At 40.2% G+C, this 15,856-nt stretch overlaps 1 protein-coding gene across 2 annotated transcripts in view; it reads left to right on the forward strand.

Moving 5' to 3' along the window:
- igdcc4 (immunoglobulin superfamily, DCC subclass, member 4) overlaps positions 1-15,856 on the forward strand; it is a 58,794-nt gene that overhangs the window by 11,708 nt on the left and 31,230 nt on the right. For both annotated transcript variants that reach the window (XM_068730343.1, XM_068730344.1), the window contains exon 2: positions 11,448-11,762. In XM_068730343.1, the coding sequence (XP_068586444.1) occupies positions 11,448-11,762 (315 nt within the window). The remainder of the gene's footprint in view (positions 1-11,447; positions 11,763-15,856) is intronic.

The following is a 15,856-nucleotide window of genomic DNA, read 5'->3' on the forward strand; positions in this document are numbered from 1 at the left end:
CTGCTGTATCGTCATGGGAGGAAACGCAGCTTGAACGGTTAACACCTGACACGGCAGCTGTTCAGATTGTCGAGTGACTCACAGTGGATCAACAGTGAAATGTTGAGCCCTGTGTAAAAAGCATTGCTTAACGAGTAAACAGAGAGTTTTATTTGCCATCAGAGCAATTTAAGACTCATTAAGGGGAGTGATTGTATAGCAGGCTTCAGACTCCTGATGGTGCTTAACATTACTTCTTTTTTTTTTTTTAACATGGAAAGAGATAAAGCCTACTTGATAGTGAGGTAGTGACTGTTTATGGTTATTACAGGCATTTCCACCTGCATACCGAAACCTGAGAGCCCCCATCTCCCTGCAGAGTGTATCGCTAGCTGCTTCTCTGCTCAGATCAATCCAACTGTGGCTTCAACATATCGATTGAGTCACACAGGATAGTTTTCGGCCTGGGATATTCTTTTTTACCTTGTTTTTATTGATGTAAGGTGATTGAATTAGCAAACAAAGGCTGCGGTGAGACAACAGATGAGCACTAGTTGAGCTTGATCTGAGGTTTGGTTTGTGGCATCCAGGCCACACACAAACGGGAGTTATCGTGCTGTAAACGGCCGAGTGCTATCAATTAGACCATCTGTCCTTGTCCACTCAGCCTGTATTAGGTTTCAGTGCATTGTGATATCCTACAACGCTGTTTTACAGAGACAAGTATTACCTGCTACATGTACAATACAAGAAATTGCTACATCATTCAGGAACAAGTCATAGCAATTATCTACTGCTGCCGTGTCAATTTAGCAGGAGGTACAAGGCAATCTGGTTACCCCTGTTTTGAGTGCTTCAGTGGTTCCTCTTCACAAAAGCGTCAGTGATCACATTTCGCTGCTCTCTGTCAATTGAGTCTCGAGGCTGCCCGAATGTTATCTGCACTGTTCAGTCCTGTATTTCATTCTTTTATTCACTGGACTTCTTTCTTTGTAGAGTATCCTTTCTTTCCATCTCTTGTTTGTGACCTCATTCCGCCTACTTGGCAATTGGTACTTGTACCAGTTTTTAGCGATGCTTGCAGTATAGTTTTGTGGTTGGCAATGTCGGTCTGTTGATCGTTCCACCAATTTGGTTCAGACTCGAACTGAATTTAGGATGAATTGTAATAACTTTGGTGATCCTTTAAAGGCACTCATTGCTAAATTCGGACATTTCTATTGCCTCCACAAGTCTATCAGCGTGTCGACTGCTGAGACGGTGGATAGGAGCTAACAGTGCAAACACGGCAACAGTGATGACAAAGCTGACAGTGTTTACACAAGGGGGAACCAGACTGCGGTAGCTACACTTCCTCTAAGATGCTGGCGTTGTCAGCTGTAACCGCCTTATGAGTGCAGTGCAGAGCGGAGGCTAGCCAGTGGGGCACGCTCACATGCACTAACGTGCACTAAAAGCACGTGTTACTGGCCCGACTGTAAACAAAGCACAGAAATGCTCGGATTACAACACGCAGAGGGAGAGTGATAGACTTACTTTAGCTCAGATAGACTTTACCCCATTATATCTTTTACATTGCTAATAGTTGTTTGATGCTATATTAAAGGCCCTATGTGTGAGATTTAGTGGCATCTAGTGGTGTGTTGCAGATTGCAACTAACTTAAAAACCCCTCTGCTCACCCTTCCTTTTCCAAGCGTGTTGGAGAACTACGATGTGCCTAAAATAAGTAACTAAATAAGTGCTTTTAAAAACACACATATATATATATATATATATATATATATATATATATATATATATATATATATATATATATAAATACAATTCTAAAAACAAATACATTCAGAACAGGATTAGAATTTATATCTAAAATATATCTAATATTGTTTATAGAGTTGCAACAGTTGTTTACAAGAAATAAGTCACTGTAACAAATGTAAAATGTTAATAAAAATAAATTAATTAAATAAATATATTGAGATATTGTAAAATACGATAATAATAAAAATGATAATGATAATAATAATAACAAGGACTTATTATTTAATTTATCTGAAAATTAAGTAAATAAATAAATATATGAAGCACTAGCTTGGACTCTTACCCGAGTCTCTTTGTTTGGGTATCTGTAGTTCCTGAGGTATTGTTTAGGTTCACTTCAGAAACATGAGCTGTCTCTGTTGACAGTAAGCTGGACCGGTTGAAATATTCCCAGTGTTCGATCACTCTCCTCCTCCTGCTTCTCCTCTTTCTAATTCTGTTCTCCCAAACGTTTTGTAAATGGACCAGCGGAATAGTGTTGGTGGTATCAAGACTGCCCTCCCAACGTCTCCATTTTCCCTTCCTTTTCTCTCTTCTTCTCTGTCTGAATGATGAACAGGGAATGTTTGTCTCATTGTGTGTGTTTTTTACAGTTTAATCATATTAGTGTGTAATAAAAAGTTACTGCTGCTGTTCCTTTTCAAGTAACAAGTCCCCGAATATCAATGCAAAGTGTCAGTGAACAGATATAAAGCAGTAGTGTGTTCACGTGAACGGAGTAGGTTAAAAGCATTTAACAGTGAAAGTCATGGCGAGTGGAGGAACTTCAGAAGCCACCAGCATCATTTAAGTCGCAAGTTTGGGAGCATTTTGTCTTCCCTGTGTCTTCCCAGACATGTCCACACATATGAAGTGCCACCATCCTGGTCTGTCAGCGACAGAGGACAAGCCACAAGCTCTGGTCTGCTCTGCTTTCTTTCTTTTATTCACTTTTTTGGTGTTTTTTTTCTTTCAATATTGAAAGTAAGAGGGTATCAACATACCTCATGTTGCACTTAAACTTAACAGAATTGAGTATTCTTGAATGTTTTTTTTATTTGTTATTTATTTAATTTAGTTTCAAATTTGACATCTTAAATATTTTTGTTTTTATTTAAGACAATAGCCCAAAGTTCTTTGCTTCAAGTGTTCTTGAAGTTCTTTAATTAATAAATGGAAAGCAAAGTTATATTTGTCTCCTCCCCTTTTCTTTTGCTGATCCGAAAAATGATCCGAACCGTGACTCAAAAAACGTGATCCGAACCGAATCGTGAGTTTTGTGATCCGTTGCACCCCTAGCTATAGGTACATGAAACATGTGATTTAATCTCACAAAATCTTGGAGATCATATCACCACTGTAATCTTTATCCACATTGCTGTTATTGGCGCAATCAAAAAAGCTATTACAAATCCAGATAAGTTGTCAATATTGTTACTGATTGGCGACAGGCTCACTGACAACAACGCTGGTATTGTGTTCACCCTCTGAGTCTGTGTGATTCATCGTTGCAAAATGTGTTCCAGGAACTACCACAGAAGCAGTTTTGAGTACTTTGCTAGGTGTATATATGTCTGTGGACAGATAGTGTCACAACCGTGCAAGATGTAGTCACAAAGCTTCACAGGTTAGAGGCCTAAGCTCAAAATGAAGGCCGAGATGAAAGATCGACGTGGTCCGAACAACGGCGCCTGAAGTAGGGGAGTAGGAAGCGTGGAAGCGGCCATTGGCCCCCCCCCAATTTAAGTCATTGGCCTGATTTGGTGTCGTAGGTGCTGTGATCCCATCGCAAGATGGTCCCTAGTTGTTTTTATCTCAGTTATTTTCCTGTTGTCTGTCGTGCTTTGTTTCATCCTCTCCGTTTTGTAAACCACTGTCCTCTGTCTACTAAGTAAGCTATGAACCTCTCGGCTCAGTGCCATCACAATCCATTCACTAGAGCTCAGGGAAACCGCACAGCTGCTACTATATCCCAGAGTCCACCCTGTCCTTTCCAGCAGCTCCCACTTTTACAGTAAAATGGCAAAATGGCCACATCACAAATCTCCCCCTTTACCACAATGTGTCCTTATGAGATTACTCTGTGGAAGTGCATGTGTCTGCGTGTGTTGTAATGGGCGAGTGGTTACATATCAGGGTGTGAATATGTGTGTATATGTGTGTTTGCTGCACATGACCACAAATCTAGGGCATGTCAAGCTTTCTGGTGCGAATGTGTGTCTCAGTATCAAGTGTTTTATTCCTAGATGAAATAGCCACTACTTGAAATATGATGTGCTTACCATGCTATAGTCTTTTTAAGGATAGCAGGTCATGCTAGTCCTGTAACCGGACTTTACTGTTCCATTAACTTTTTTTAACCAATGCATTATTTCATCCTATTATATAATTTGTTTTACCCGGTTTCAGGTGTAAAGAAAATTTGTGTTTTCCTGTTTCTTTCTATTTGCATGTTCCTCATCACACGTCTACACCAGTTTGGTAATGGCTTCCATAGCCAATGCTGAATGATCCCCACCTCTCGCCAAGTGAAACCATTGGCAGTGAGCTGGGAAATGGCTGTTAACGTTTTAATGACTTAATAAGACCTAATTAGTTGAAATGGGAGAGAGGAAGAGAGGAGCTGCGGAGGTGATCTGTGTCAGTGTGTGTTGGCACGCTTGTACAGTAGTCTTTGTTCCTACAAGATTGTGAGTGTGTTTAGTGTTCTTTACATGTGTGTCTCTATGTGTCTCTGTTTGTATTGCTTTTGGGTGCAAGTGTGTATAAAGCATGTTTATGTTGTCTTGTCTCCACAGCCGTGTGTGTGTGTGTGTGTGTGTGTGTGTGTGTGTGTGTGTGTGTGTGTCAGAGTGCTGTGCGGTCTTTCTCAACATTACCCAGGCTCTTCATCAAGAAGTGAACCCCCGGTCAAGCCTCATTTAATCAAGGAAAAAAATTCCATCTCCCATTAACTTAATTAATCCAACGCTGGAGAAAGAGCTGAAAGAAACCTGCCTCTGTATATGTGTGTGTGCTAATGGACGTGTAAGTGAGAAAATTGTGTTTCTAAGCTGGATTCATGAAGAGGTTTGTCAAATGGACTGTAAACGAGAACTTAAAATGATATTACTTGCACATGTACAAATGACTTCATGGAAAAGACATTCTAAGTGACATAACATTAATTTATAATATTTGGCAGCTATATGGACCCGGGCTGTAGTTGGAAGTAAACAATTCATCATTGCTGTGGTGGCACCTCACTTGTAAAACCATGTGTGGTTGTTCGGGCAGATCAGTTACATCACTTGATGTTACGTTTTTCTTATCTCATCTAAGTTGCAACCGGTTACAACCATAGACTGTATATAAGGTTGCAAACATATGGTTGTACTAGTCGACAAATCCGCTCAATGCCAGAAAAATTACGATTAATAATGAATAATGTTCACTTGGAAAAGGAACTTCAAGGCATGGCTGAGAAAGACCAGGATTATGGCCGTGCAAAATGTGGAAAATGTAGTAAAACATCAGGCAACGCTACTTAGCCATGCTGAAAGAGCTGCTTGTGTGTGTGAATCAACTCTTAACCCCTTCACCGGCTGTCAGCGCCCTCTCGTCCATCAAACAAGCGACTATTTTCAGAAACGAAGCCCTAGCTACAGAGGTAATTGACACTATTCCGACAATGAGGGCTTGACATAATACCCGCCAATGCGGGCATAATGTTAATTTGGCAAAGGCGTGTGTGGCTTACTAGCCACTTTTGCGGGTGGCACTTAAGAACCCAACACCTAACCTTACTACTGGCTATCACAAACAGTTAACTTGACATTGGCCTCCACTGGTGAAGCCAAAGGGGGCCTTTTTTTTAAAAGCTAGAGAAACGGGCCTCCGGGGCCACGAAGCTGGGCACACCGCGAGGAGGTAGTGCCTTCCCGGCTGCACAGGGTGTCATCTCCCTACGGTTTGCCCGATGTTTCGGTTTATCAAGCGACCCTGATAACTGGCAACTGACAGCCAAATGCGTCTGTAGTTGGCGTAGTTACGAAGCAGAACATTTCAAACGCGAGTGGCCTTGTTTCCTCAAAAGAGACTCAACTTCGAATTCTGTATGTTTTGACCATAGACAGTTTATGAGAAGGTTTTGACACTGTAATGAAAAACTAAACAATGCGGCATTCACGAGGACAGCTGGGTGTTCTCTTTCTATTTTCAACAGCTGTCGTAACTACGACAACCACAGATGCATTGGGCTGAAAGTCGCCAGTTAACAGGGTCGCTTGATAAACCGAAACACCGGCTTACAATAGCGTCACAGCACAAGCCTTTCCTCTCTTTAAAGTGGACTTGGAAATGAAGACATCAGAACCTTACAAAATCAGGTTAATTAGTTTTAATGACTGATTGTCTTGCGATAGCAATGTACCTTCCAACGCTGAGACAAGAGTGTATGGGTGAATTGAATAATATAATGATGTAAAACAAAATTTGTAGAATTTAAATACTTTGGATTAAAATGTCAAGATAAGGACCTGATTCCATCAACAACACTACTTAATATTCATATACATTGGTTTTCAGTTGAAAAGAAGTGGTTTGGGGGTTCTGTACCTCTTATTTGTTGCAGACTACTTTCATCTGACAGACTGGCGACAACCGAAACTGTCAGTGTAAATGTGTTCAGTTGAATTCTTACTCTGCAATAATTGCCGCTGCTTTTGAGAGCAGTACAAATAAATCAGCCGTTTCTTTATACAGGAGGTTAGACAATACGAATACGTATGTGATGTTTTATCACAATTATTACTTACTGTATTGTACCGTAAGCATCTGATAATGACTAGTTAAGAAGTCTACTGTAAGTATAGTGCAATCTAGAGCTACTATTGACCCTTACTTTTCATGGTTTTACCTTATTCGTCTAATGCCATCCAGCCTGTTCATCTATAATTAACTATCGACCTGTCAGTCAAGTTTTGAAGTTTTCAGTTCTTTTTTATCTTCCATCACCAATTCCCTCTAGATCTTTCCCTTTTTTTTCATCAATTCTCTTTTCTCCTTAGATTTTTCACTATTTCCTTTACCCTTCTACTCATCTTGTTCTTCGAAGAACTGAATGTTGAAAAAACACAGAAACAATATCAACTGTGTAGGTAAGGTACAGAAATATAAAGAAAGGAGAAACTGCAGGTAACATACGCAGCACGATCATTAATAAATGCATTCAGTTTCAAATCATTTGCAACTTTCTTGTCAAACTTAAAGAATAAAAATGATGACGTTTTAGCATGGTAAAATTGCTGTGGGTAAACAACAACATGTCCTTTGGGTGCAGTTTATGTAACACTCCGCTCATCTCACACCAGCTCATCAACCTCTCACTCCAGGACTTCCCCTCTCTCTCACAGACTTTAATGTCCTGCTGCTGACATACAAATCCCTTCAATGCCGCTGCACCCAATTCATTTTAAGAGCGCCTCCTCCTCCTCCTCCTCCTCCTCCTCCTCCTCTTCTAAGTCTGGCCTCTTCTCTGTCCTCAAAACACCCTGCCTCTGAGGGCACTATCCCTATCCATATGTGCTAGCAACACTATTGATTCTATTGAAGTTATGCTATAAAATGAAAAACTGACAAACGCTGAAATTGAAAAAGTATACAAAAATAGCCAAAAATGACAAATGATGCAGATGTGTGAATAATTGGATCGACAAAGAAGAAAAGGGAATATCTAATTTATAGTTTAGCTGTCATTGTTTTCACAGAGCAATAAAAAGGTTCCTACAGAGGTTTGCAGAGAGGCTCTGTATATTTTGCTACTTTAATCGACAACAATCAATCCAGGCCTAGAATGTTGTTGATCATTCATGACCATGTCATTAATCCTCTCCAGGCCAGATTTTAGATGCCCCAGAGAAATGCAGAGAATGTATTTCCTTTTTTACACAGAAGATCTAAAACATAAGAAGTCTCACTTCTCCCCCAGATTCTCCAATTACCCTTGAAAAGCTCAGTGTCTCATTTATATCAATTCCTCCATCTACAGTAATACCCATTGCTAAGGTTCTAGAAAAATGTTCTGATCAGCTGCTAGCTTTAATTAAATATCTTTAAGAAATTCCAATCTGGTTTTCGAAAAAACAACAACAATGTAATGATACTGAAACTGCTCTTCTTAAGGTCTTAAATGACTTATTGCTGTCAGCTAATGCTGGCCATGAATCCATTCTTGATCCTGGATCTAACTGCTCTGCAATGGTTTAGGTCTTACCTAAAAAGACAGGCGATTCGTTGGTATTGCTGATTCCAGGCAAGCTGCAAAAAGTGTTCACTGTGAGGTGCCCAAAGTCACTGTGCTGGGTCCAGTACTCTTTCCCACAAGGACCCACATACATGCTTCTTCTTGGCCAACACCAAAATATGATATCAGTTTCCATTTTTACACTGATGACACTCAAAACTATCTAAACTGCCTTCAAACTGCCTTCATGACACCCTCAAGTGGATGTCACAAAATGTCCTGCTCGTAAATGCTTAAAAGAGAGATATAAAAATCATAGGTCAAGATGGTGAACAAGACAGTTCTGGTTCACTGTTCCATTCAATAACTCAGCATTGTGGAAATATTGGCGTGTTTTTTTTTATCCAAATCTCAGTTTATACAAACGTGAAATAAATGGTTCAATCATCAGAAACATTTCAAGGATTAGATTATTTCTTTCTCCCCAAAATCTAGGAACCGTTATCCACACCTTCATAACTTTAGCTGATTAGACTCCTGTGATTCCTTGATCTCTGGCATTAGTAAAACATTCCAGCTCATCCAGAACTCTGCTGATCTTTGGCTCGGGCTAGGAAACACGATCTCATTTCACCGATCCTGGCTACCCATGCTTTTTGTTGATTTCAAGATGTTTATGATAACTTGCAAATCCCTGAGAGGCATTGCACCAAGTTGTTTATCAGATCTCTTATTGCCCTGTATCCCTTCCCGCACCCTGATATCCTCTGTTGTGTCGTTTCTTGTGGTTCCAAGGTCAAAATTCATACATAAAGGCAATAGAGCCTTTGAAGTCGGTGCTCTTAAACTTTGTAATGAAATGCATGAGGAGATCAGGGCTGCAAACTCTCTCTTGTCTTTTAAATTACTTTTAAAAACCTTATTTTTAATAATCACATTTCTTTTATGTCTTATGACAATTTAGTTAGTTTAACTCAGTGTTTTATTATGTATTTGTTTTTTGGCTTTTAGTTTGTTTCATTCACTTGTTTTCATTATTGTAAAGGCAAGGCAAGGCAAGTTTATTTGTATAGCACATTTCAACAACAAGGCCATTCAAAGTGCTTCACATGAAACCATTAAAACCATCAAAACACAAGGCAAAAAAAGGAGATTTAAAAACAATTAAGAAACATTAAGAACATTAATTAAAACACTAAAAAGCTGTGTAAGAAATAAAATACAGTAGTAAAATGCAGAAATGCAGGACATTGATTAATATCCTTGAATGTGGTTCAATTAAAGGCGGCAGCAAACAGAAAAGTCTTCAGTCTGGATTTAAAGGAGCTGAGGGTCTCTGCAGACCTGCAGCTTTCTGGGACTTTGTTCCAGATATGTGAAGCAGAAAAACTGAACGCTGCTTCTCCATGTTTAGTTCTGACTCTGGGAACAGAAAGTAGACCGGTCCCAGACGACCTAAGGTGTCGGGATGGTTCATAAGGTAGCAGCAGATCAGAGATGTATTTTGGCCCTAAACCATTCAGTGCTTTATAAACCAACAGCAGGATTTTAAAGTCAATTCTTTGTTGGACAGGAAGCCAGTGCAAAGACCTCAGAACTGGAGTGATGTGATCTACTTTCTTGGTCTTAGTGAGGACTCGAGCTGCAGTGTTCTGAATCAGCTGCAGCTTTCTGATTGACTTTTTACAGAGACCTGTGAACACACCGTTACAGTAGTCCAGTCTACTGAAGATAAATGCATGGACAAGTTTTTCCAAATCCTGTTGAGACACAAGTCCTCTAATCCTTGATATATTCTTCAGGTAATAGTTGGCTGATTTTGTAATTGTCTTGATGTGGTTGTTCAGGTTGAGGTCTGAATCCATAACTACATCTAGATTTCTGGCTTGGTTTGAGCGCTGACTTTCAATCGTTCGTCCTTGGTACCAAAAACAATTACTTTTGTTTTATCTTTGTTTAATTGAAGAAAATTCTGGCACATCCAGTTGTTGATTTGTTCAATGCATTTACCCAGCCCTTGTATGGGATTATAGTCCCCTGGTGATATAGTTATGTAGATTTGTGTGTCGTCTGCATAATTATGATAATACACTTTGTTGTTTTCCATATTCTGAGCTAGTGGAAGCATGTAGATGTTGAACAGAAGATGTCCCAGTATTGACCCTTGGGGAACACCACATGTCATTTTAGTCAGCTCTGATGTGTAATTAGCTACAGACACAAAGTATTCTCTGTCCTTCAAGTAGGATTCAAACCAGTTGAGTGCTGTGCCAGAGAGTCCCACCCAGATTTTTTGTCTTTCTAGTAGTATATCATGGTCGACCGTATCGAATGCAGCACTGAGATCTAGTAATACTAAGACTGAAATTCTGCCACTGTCTGTGTTTAAGTGGATGTCGTTGAAAACCTTAACAAGAGCAGTTTCAGTACTGTGGTGCTGTCGAAAGCCTGACTGGAAGACATCAAAACAGTTATGTATGGCCAAGAAGTTGTTCAGCTGTTGAAAAAAACGCTTTTTCAATTATTTTACTTAAAAATGGGAGGTTTGATATTGGCCTATACTTTTTCATTGTTGCGGAGTCTAAATTAGCCTTTTTTAGGAGTGGTTTAATAACTGCAGTTTTTAGGGCTTGTGGGAAGATACCTGAGAGAAGGGATGTGTTTACAATCTGTAAAAGATCAGTGGTCATGCAATTTGAAATATTTTTGAAAAAGTGTGTTTGTAGAATATCCAAGCAGCAGGAGGATAACTTCAGATGTTGTATAATGTCTTCAAGGCTTCTAAGGTCGATTGAATGAAATTGTGTCATGATATTTGAATGGATGTTATTTAGAGATGGGGACAACACATATATTGTGGTTGGTGTGGAGGCACTGACTGCTTGTCTAATTTTCTGAATTTTGTCATTAAAAAGGAGGCAAATTGATTGCATGCCCAGGTGGTTTGTTAGCCTGTCGACGGTAGCAAATAAGGCGCGTGTATTGTTATTGTTTTTGGTTATGATGTCAGAGAAGGACTGCCTTGCATTTCTAAGTTCCAAATTATAATTGCGAAGTCTCTCTTTATAGATGTCACAGTGAACATGGAGATTTGGTTTTCGCCACCTGCGCTCAGCTTTCCGACACTCTGTTTTCTCTATTTTGACCAGTGTAGCATTTCTCCAAGGAGATCTTTGCTTACCCGAGACAACCTTCACTTTAGTGGGTGCAATGGTATCAATAACATGTTTAATTGGAACTAAAGCACTTTGTTGTTGTTCTATTGTAAATGTGCTATGTAAATATGTTTTTTTTAATTATTATTATTGTACACAAATAACACTGACAAATGCATTCGAAAGTGAAAATTTAGGGACATTTAAAAAAAATAAAGATTAACTTAACCTACACGGTTGCAGGTGCTGAGCATGGTTAACAAACTTTTCTGTCTTTGTCCCACACAGCAAAGCCTGTTTCGGTGGAGCTGAGCTGCGGGGCTGGGCCCAGCCATGTAGTGTTGGAGTCAGGTTTGCCCCTGTTGCTGGACTGCAACCTTGGGGCCAGCGATACACCTTTCAATATCACCTGGCTTCAAGATGGCCACCCTCTGCCTTTGGAAGGGGGGGACTTCCTGCAGTATTTGGCCAACGGATCCCTCCTCCTGCTGCCGACCTCTAAGGACGGCCAGCCTCCCCAGAGCGTGGAGGGGGGCTACAGCTGTGTGAGTGCCAGCGCCCTTGGAGCCCTGACCAGCCGGACTGTAAATGTTCTCCTAGCAAGTAGGTACCCAGCAGATACATTTGCAAGTCCTGCAGTTTGTTTTGATTAGTGAGAGATTAGTGAGAATGAAGAAAAACCAAAGCGTGCATGCTGCTAATCTAGGGCCGCGATTTAGTTAGAAGCGCAAAAACTGTGTACCATACTTTTTTTTGTGATTAGCCTTTCACCCTATGCATGCGGTTCCAATACCCAAGTGTACAAAATTAATGGATAAATGGATGGATAGTTTAACAATCTTTTATTGGTAGAGCTGCTTTAATAAAGCAGAACTGAAACTATTAGTAAATCAATCAATTAGTTGACTAACACAAAACATAGCCACAACAGCTCTGATAGTAGATTAATAATTAGAGTTAATTTTATAAAGTGAAAATCCCCCAAATTTCCTGTTTTCAGCTTTTCACATTTTGATATTTGCTGCTTTTTTTCTTCAATGATTATAGATTGTATATCTTTGTTGGTTTTTTTTTACTCTTTGTTAGGCGAAACAAGACATTTGGAGATGTTTTTTTTATTTTATTGAAAGTAATCCTAAAGTGGGAGCTATGCTCATGAGGTTAGATTATAGCACGAAACAATGACGAGGGATACGAGAGAAAGTAGCTAATATTATGAAGGCACTCCTTCCATACAAATGTGATCATATACATCATCGTATACTACAGCTACATTTTTGCCATTACACATGTATTGTTGTATCTGAATGTGTCGGGGCAGTCAAAATGCTTGAAATTGCAAGAAGAGGTAGGTTACAGTGTCACTGATGTTGTGAAAGAATATCTGTTTAATTAATTTATCCATTTAAAGTATTCAATTGGGTATACATGCACACACACAGACAATTTGATTTCTCAGATTTGTCTATGGAATGTCCTTGCATAGGTGGAGATAAACTTGGTTCTAATCTGCCTCAGATAGGAAACGTATCCTCTTGTCCAGCGCTGACAAGTGCCCTGGGAACAGCTACCCTTTTAGACAACAGTCTGTTAAACGACACAGAGCAAAGGAGGAAATGTGGGTGGAAATGAAAGAAATGAATGAAGATACGGGTGTGAGGGCTGTGAGCACAGACTGTAGCTTTCTAATCGCCCCTCCAAGGAAGCCTCTTTTTCTCTCACTCTTAAGTGGTAGTCTTTATTTAGTCATTAGCTTTGTGTAAAATGAGACAGTATCCTTTGTGGATGCCCCTGCTTTTGTCAGCTGTCACATGCCTATTTATGAGGATCTCTTGTTTGAGGGACAATAAGGACTAAAGGAGCGGGAGGAGGGATGTGGGATGAATGGTGAAAAGGCTGAAGAGAGTTTGCCGTGATGGTGAAAGGAAATGCTGAAGAGACCATTAAGAATGACCTTCAGTTTGCGTTTGTGTATAAGCGCATGGATGTGTGCATGGCTTTTGAATTAAATCAGTGAAGAGAGCCTATGAGATAGATGTGACCAGTGTGCAAGGGGTCGAGGCCGAACTGCCTCAACATTGTCATTGAACGGACATTCTCATTTCCTACTGCGCCTTCGCCTGCAACACGTAGCAGAGATCACATCTGTGAAAACACATTACGAAACCCACCTGCTCCAGTTTCCTCGTCGCAGTATATGATGCATGTGGCCTCGCCAGAAATATGTGAATGTGTTGTGTTGCAAAGGGAGAGACACAGTGACAGAGACTGTCTCAGTCTCTAGATGGAGAGAAACTGTATTTCATTCTCTAACTTGGTCTTTTCTCTACAAAATGCCAGAGGCGGCATACATTACATTTTCCGAACACATCCACTGGTAAATGATGATGCAAGAAAAAAAAGCTGCTTTTAATGTCAATTAGACCAATTAACCTTTCTCATTATGAGAGTGCTGAGGTGAATGTCAACATTTCCTAATTCGTACCAGCTTTTGCAACCCATTACAGTCAAATAGATGATGTCATAATCATAAAAAGTGATCTCTCTCCTTCATACAAACAAGCTATGTGTACTTAACACATTTCTGTTTTTGCTCTTCCTTTACAAAGGACATTGTAGAACATTTTCTTTTTCATTTCAAGCTACAGAGAGTGATGCTTTGCACATGTTTTTTGTACACGCATTTTGGTGTTTTCATTACAGTGTACCTCTGCCTCTTTTTTCAACTCACATGATTTTCATGAATTCTTATTTTGAGGCAGCCTTATATTAATGCATACATTCTTCATCGGACTCAAAATGTCCAACTCTATGCAGCCAATGCCTTTGAAAAGATGAAAAGGAGAGGAGAATGACGTTTCAAGATTTTAAATGGTAGCTTGTACATCTAATAATTTAAGAAGATTTCTAGGCTGAAATATTTTAATTAAAAAACGATGTACCACAGAATTACTGTAATCAACTTCTTTTTGTCAATGTTTTTGTCAGTGTCATTCCTACATGAATGCCAAAACTGATAGAATTGAGCACCTTTATAAATCTAAAAAAGGCAGTGTACTGAAAATGGGAAATAAAAATTTCACAGCTCACTTATTTCCCATTTGCTTTTACAAATATCTGTTGAGGCTAGGGGTATGCACGATGGGTTCTCACACTGTCAGTCAGCCTGAAAGTTCGGTAGCAAAGAGGTCACGGGTGAAATTATCTGCTTGCACAAGGGGAGGGTAAAAACACTGCAATCTGATAGCTGTGGGGCCAAAGAGTGGGGCATCGATAGAGGGACGGACAAAGACAGAGCGAGAGTACGGGGTAAAGTCAAGGGCAGAAGAGAGAGAAGCAATGGAAAAAGACAAATGAGAGGGAGCAAAGAAAGGCAAGATGGGGAGATTTGTATGTAGTGCATTGATGGGTTAAACACTTTTCATATAGAGCACTGCCCAAGGAGCTGCCTGAAAATGCTTTTTAAGCATAGAAAGACCTTGTTACTAGGAAACAATTGGAAATATTGTTTGGCCCTGTGGCAAGGTGCCGGGCTGCTCTGTTGTGGAATTTCATTGCGAGGGGCTCTCATAGAGGCCTGGGAAAAGACTAATATGAATATGCTTGACATAATGGAGTTGGAAGCCCAGTCAGTCGCCATTGCTCCATCACAGCATGGGCAAAGTGTCTTTTTCGAACACCGCCCTTTGCATTAAAGTGTGCTGATGTGCACTCTCACTTATCAGCTGTTGTTCACTGCTCACCCCCCCCTCCACTCCACCCCATCCCCGCCCACGCACCCCCGGACACTTGTGCACATAGATGCAAGTGACGTAATCACTAATAGTCCATGTACAAGCATCAAAGGCCCACACTAGAGTAAATACTGAGGTCAAGTAGCTCAGCACACATGAACCAAAGTTTAGACACATGTACACACACACACACACACACACACACACACACACACACACACACACACACACACACACACACACACACACACACACACACACACTGTGTGACTGGCACCCTGTTTAAGAACTCTTTGGCAGTGTTACAGGCAGTGTGATAACACCAGGGCATCTTTATGTGTCATGGCAAGAAGTGGCAAGGGTTACTCATCAACTCCTGCAAAGCTTACTACGCAAACATCATTGCAAGTTTTTCCTGAAATGAATCAAATGCTTTCTGCAACTATGGCCAGCCTCTGTGTACTCATTGAAAAACGTTGTTCCCCCAGCGCAGTAGGAAAACACAGATGGCCAGTTTGTTGCCATGACTAACAGTTGGTGTGACAGGGGTTAGGGTAATTACGAATAGTCCACCCTTTGTCTCCTCGGGCTTACAGTGGTTTGGAGGAAATCTTGTCCAAAAAATTGAGGTTGCTTGAAATCTTGATGAATCCATGTGATTGACTGCAAGTTTGAAAACACCCATGAACCAAAACAAGTTTGTTAGCTAGTTTTTTTTTTTTTTTTATAGGAACAGTGTGTAAGATTTAGTGGTATCCAGTGGTGTGTTGCAGATTGCAACCAACTAAATACTCCTCTGTTCACCCCTTTACTTTTCCAGCGCGTTGGAGAACTAAGGTGGCTTTCATGTAGGGATAGTTATCTTGAGGATTTAATGCAACTAGGAGCTACTTTTATCAATACTCGGTTCTTCTACATGACAGCAACAGTTATGTTAACAACAGCAAAGTCACTATATAAAGT

This window comes from Cebidichthys violaceus, unplaced genomic scaffold, assembly GCF_023349555.1.
Source record: "Cebidichthys violaceus isolate CVI_PGR_0920_01 unplaced genomic scaffold, fCebVio1.0.p SCAF_5, whole genome shotgun sequence".
NCBI classification, from domain to species: domain Eukaryota; kingdom Metazoa; phylum Chordata; class Actinopteri; order Perciformes; family Stichaeidae; genus Cebidichthys; species Cebidichthys violaceus.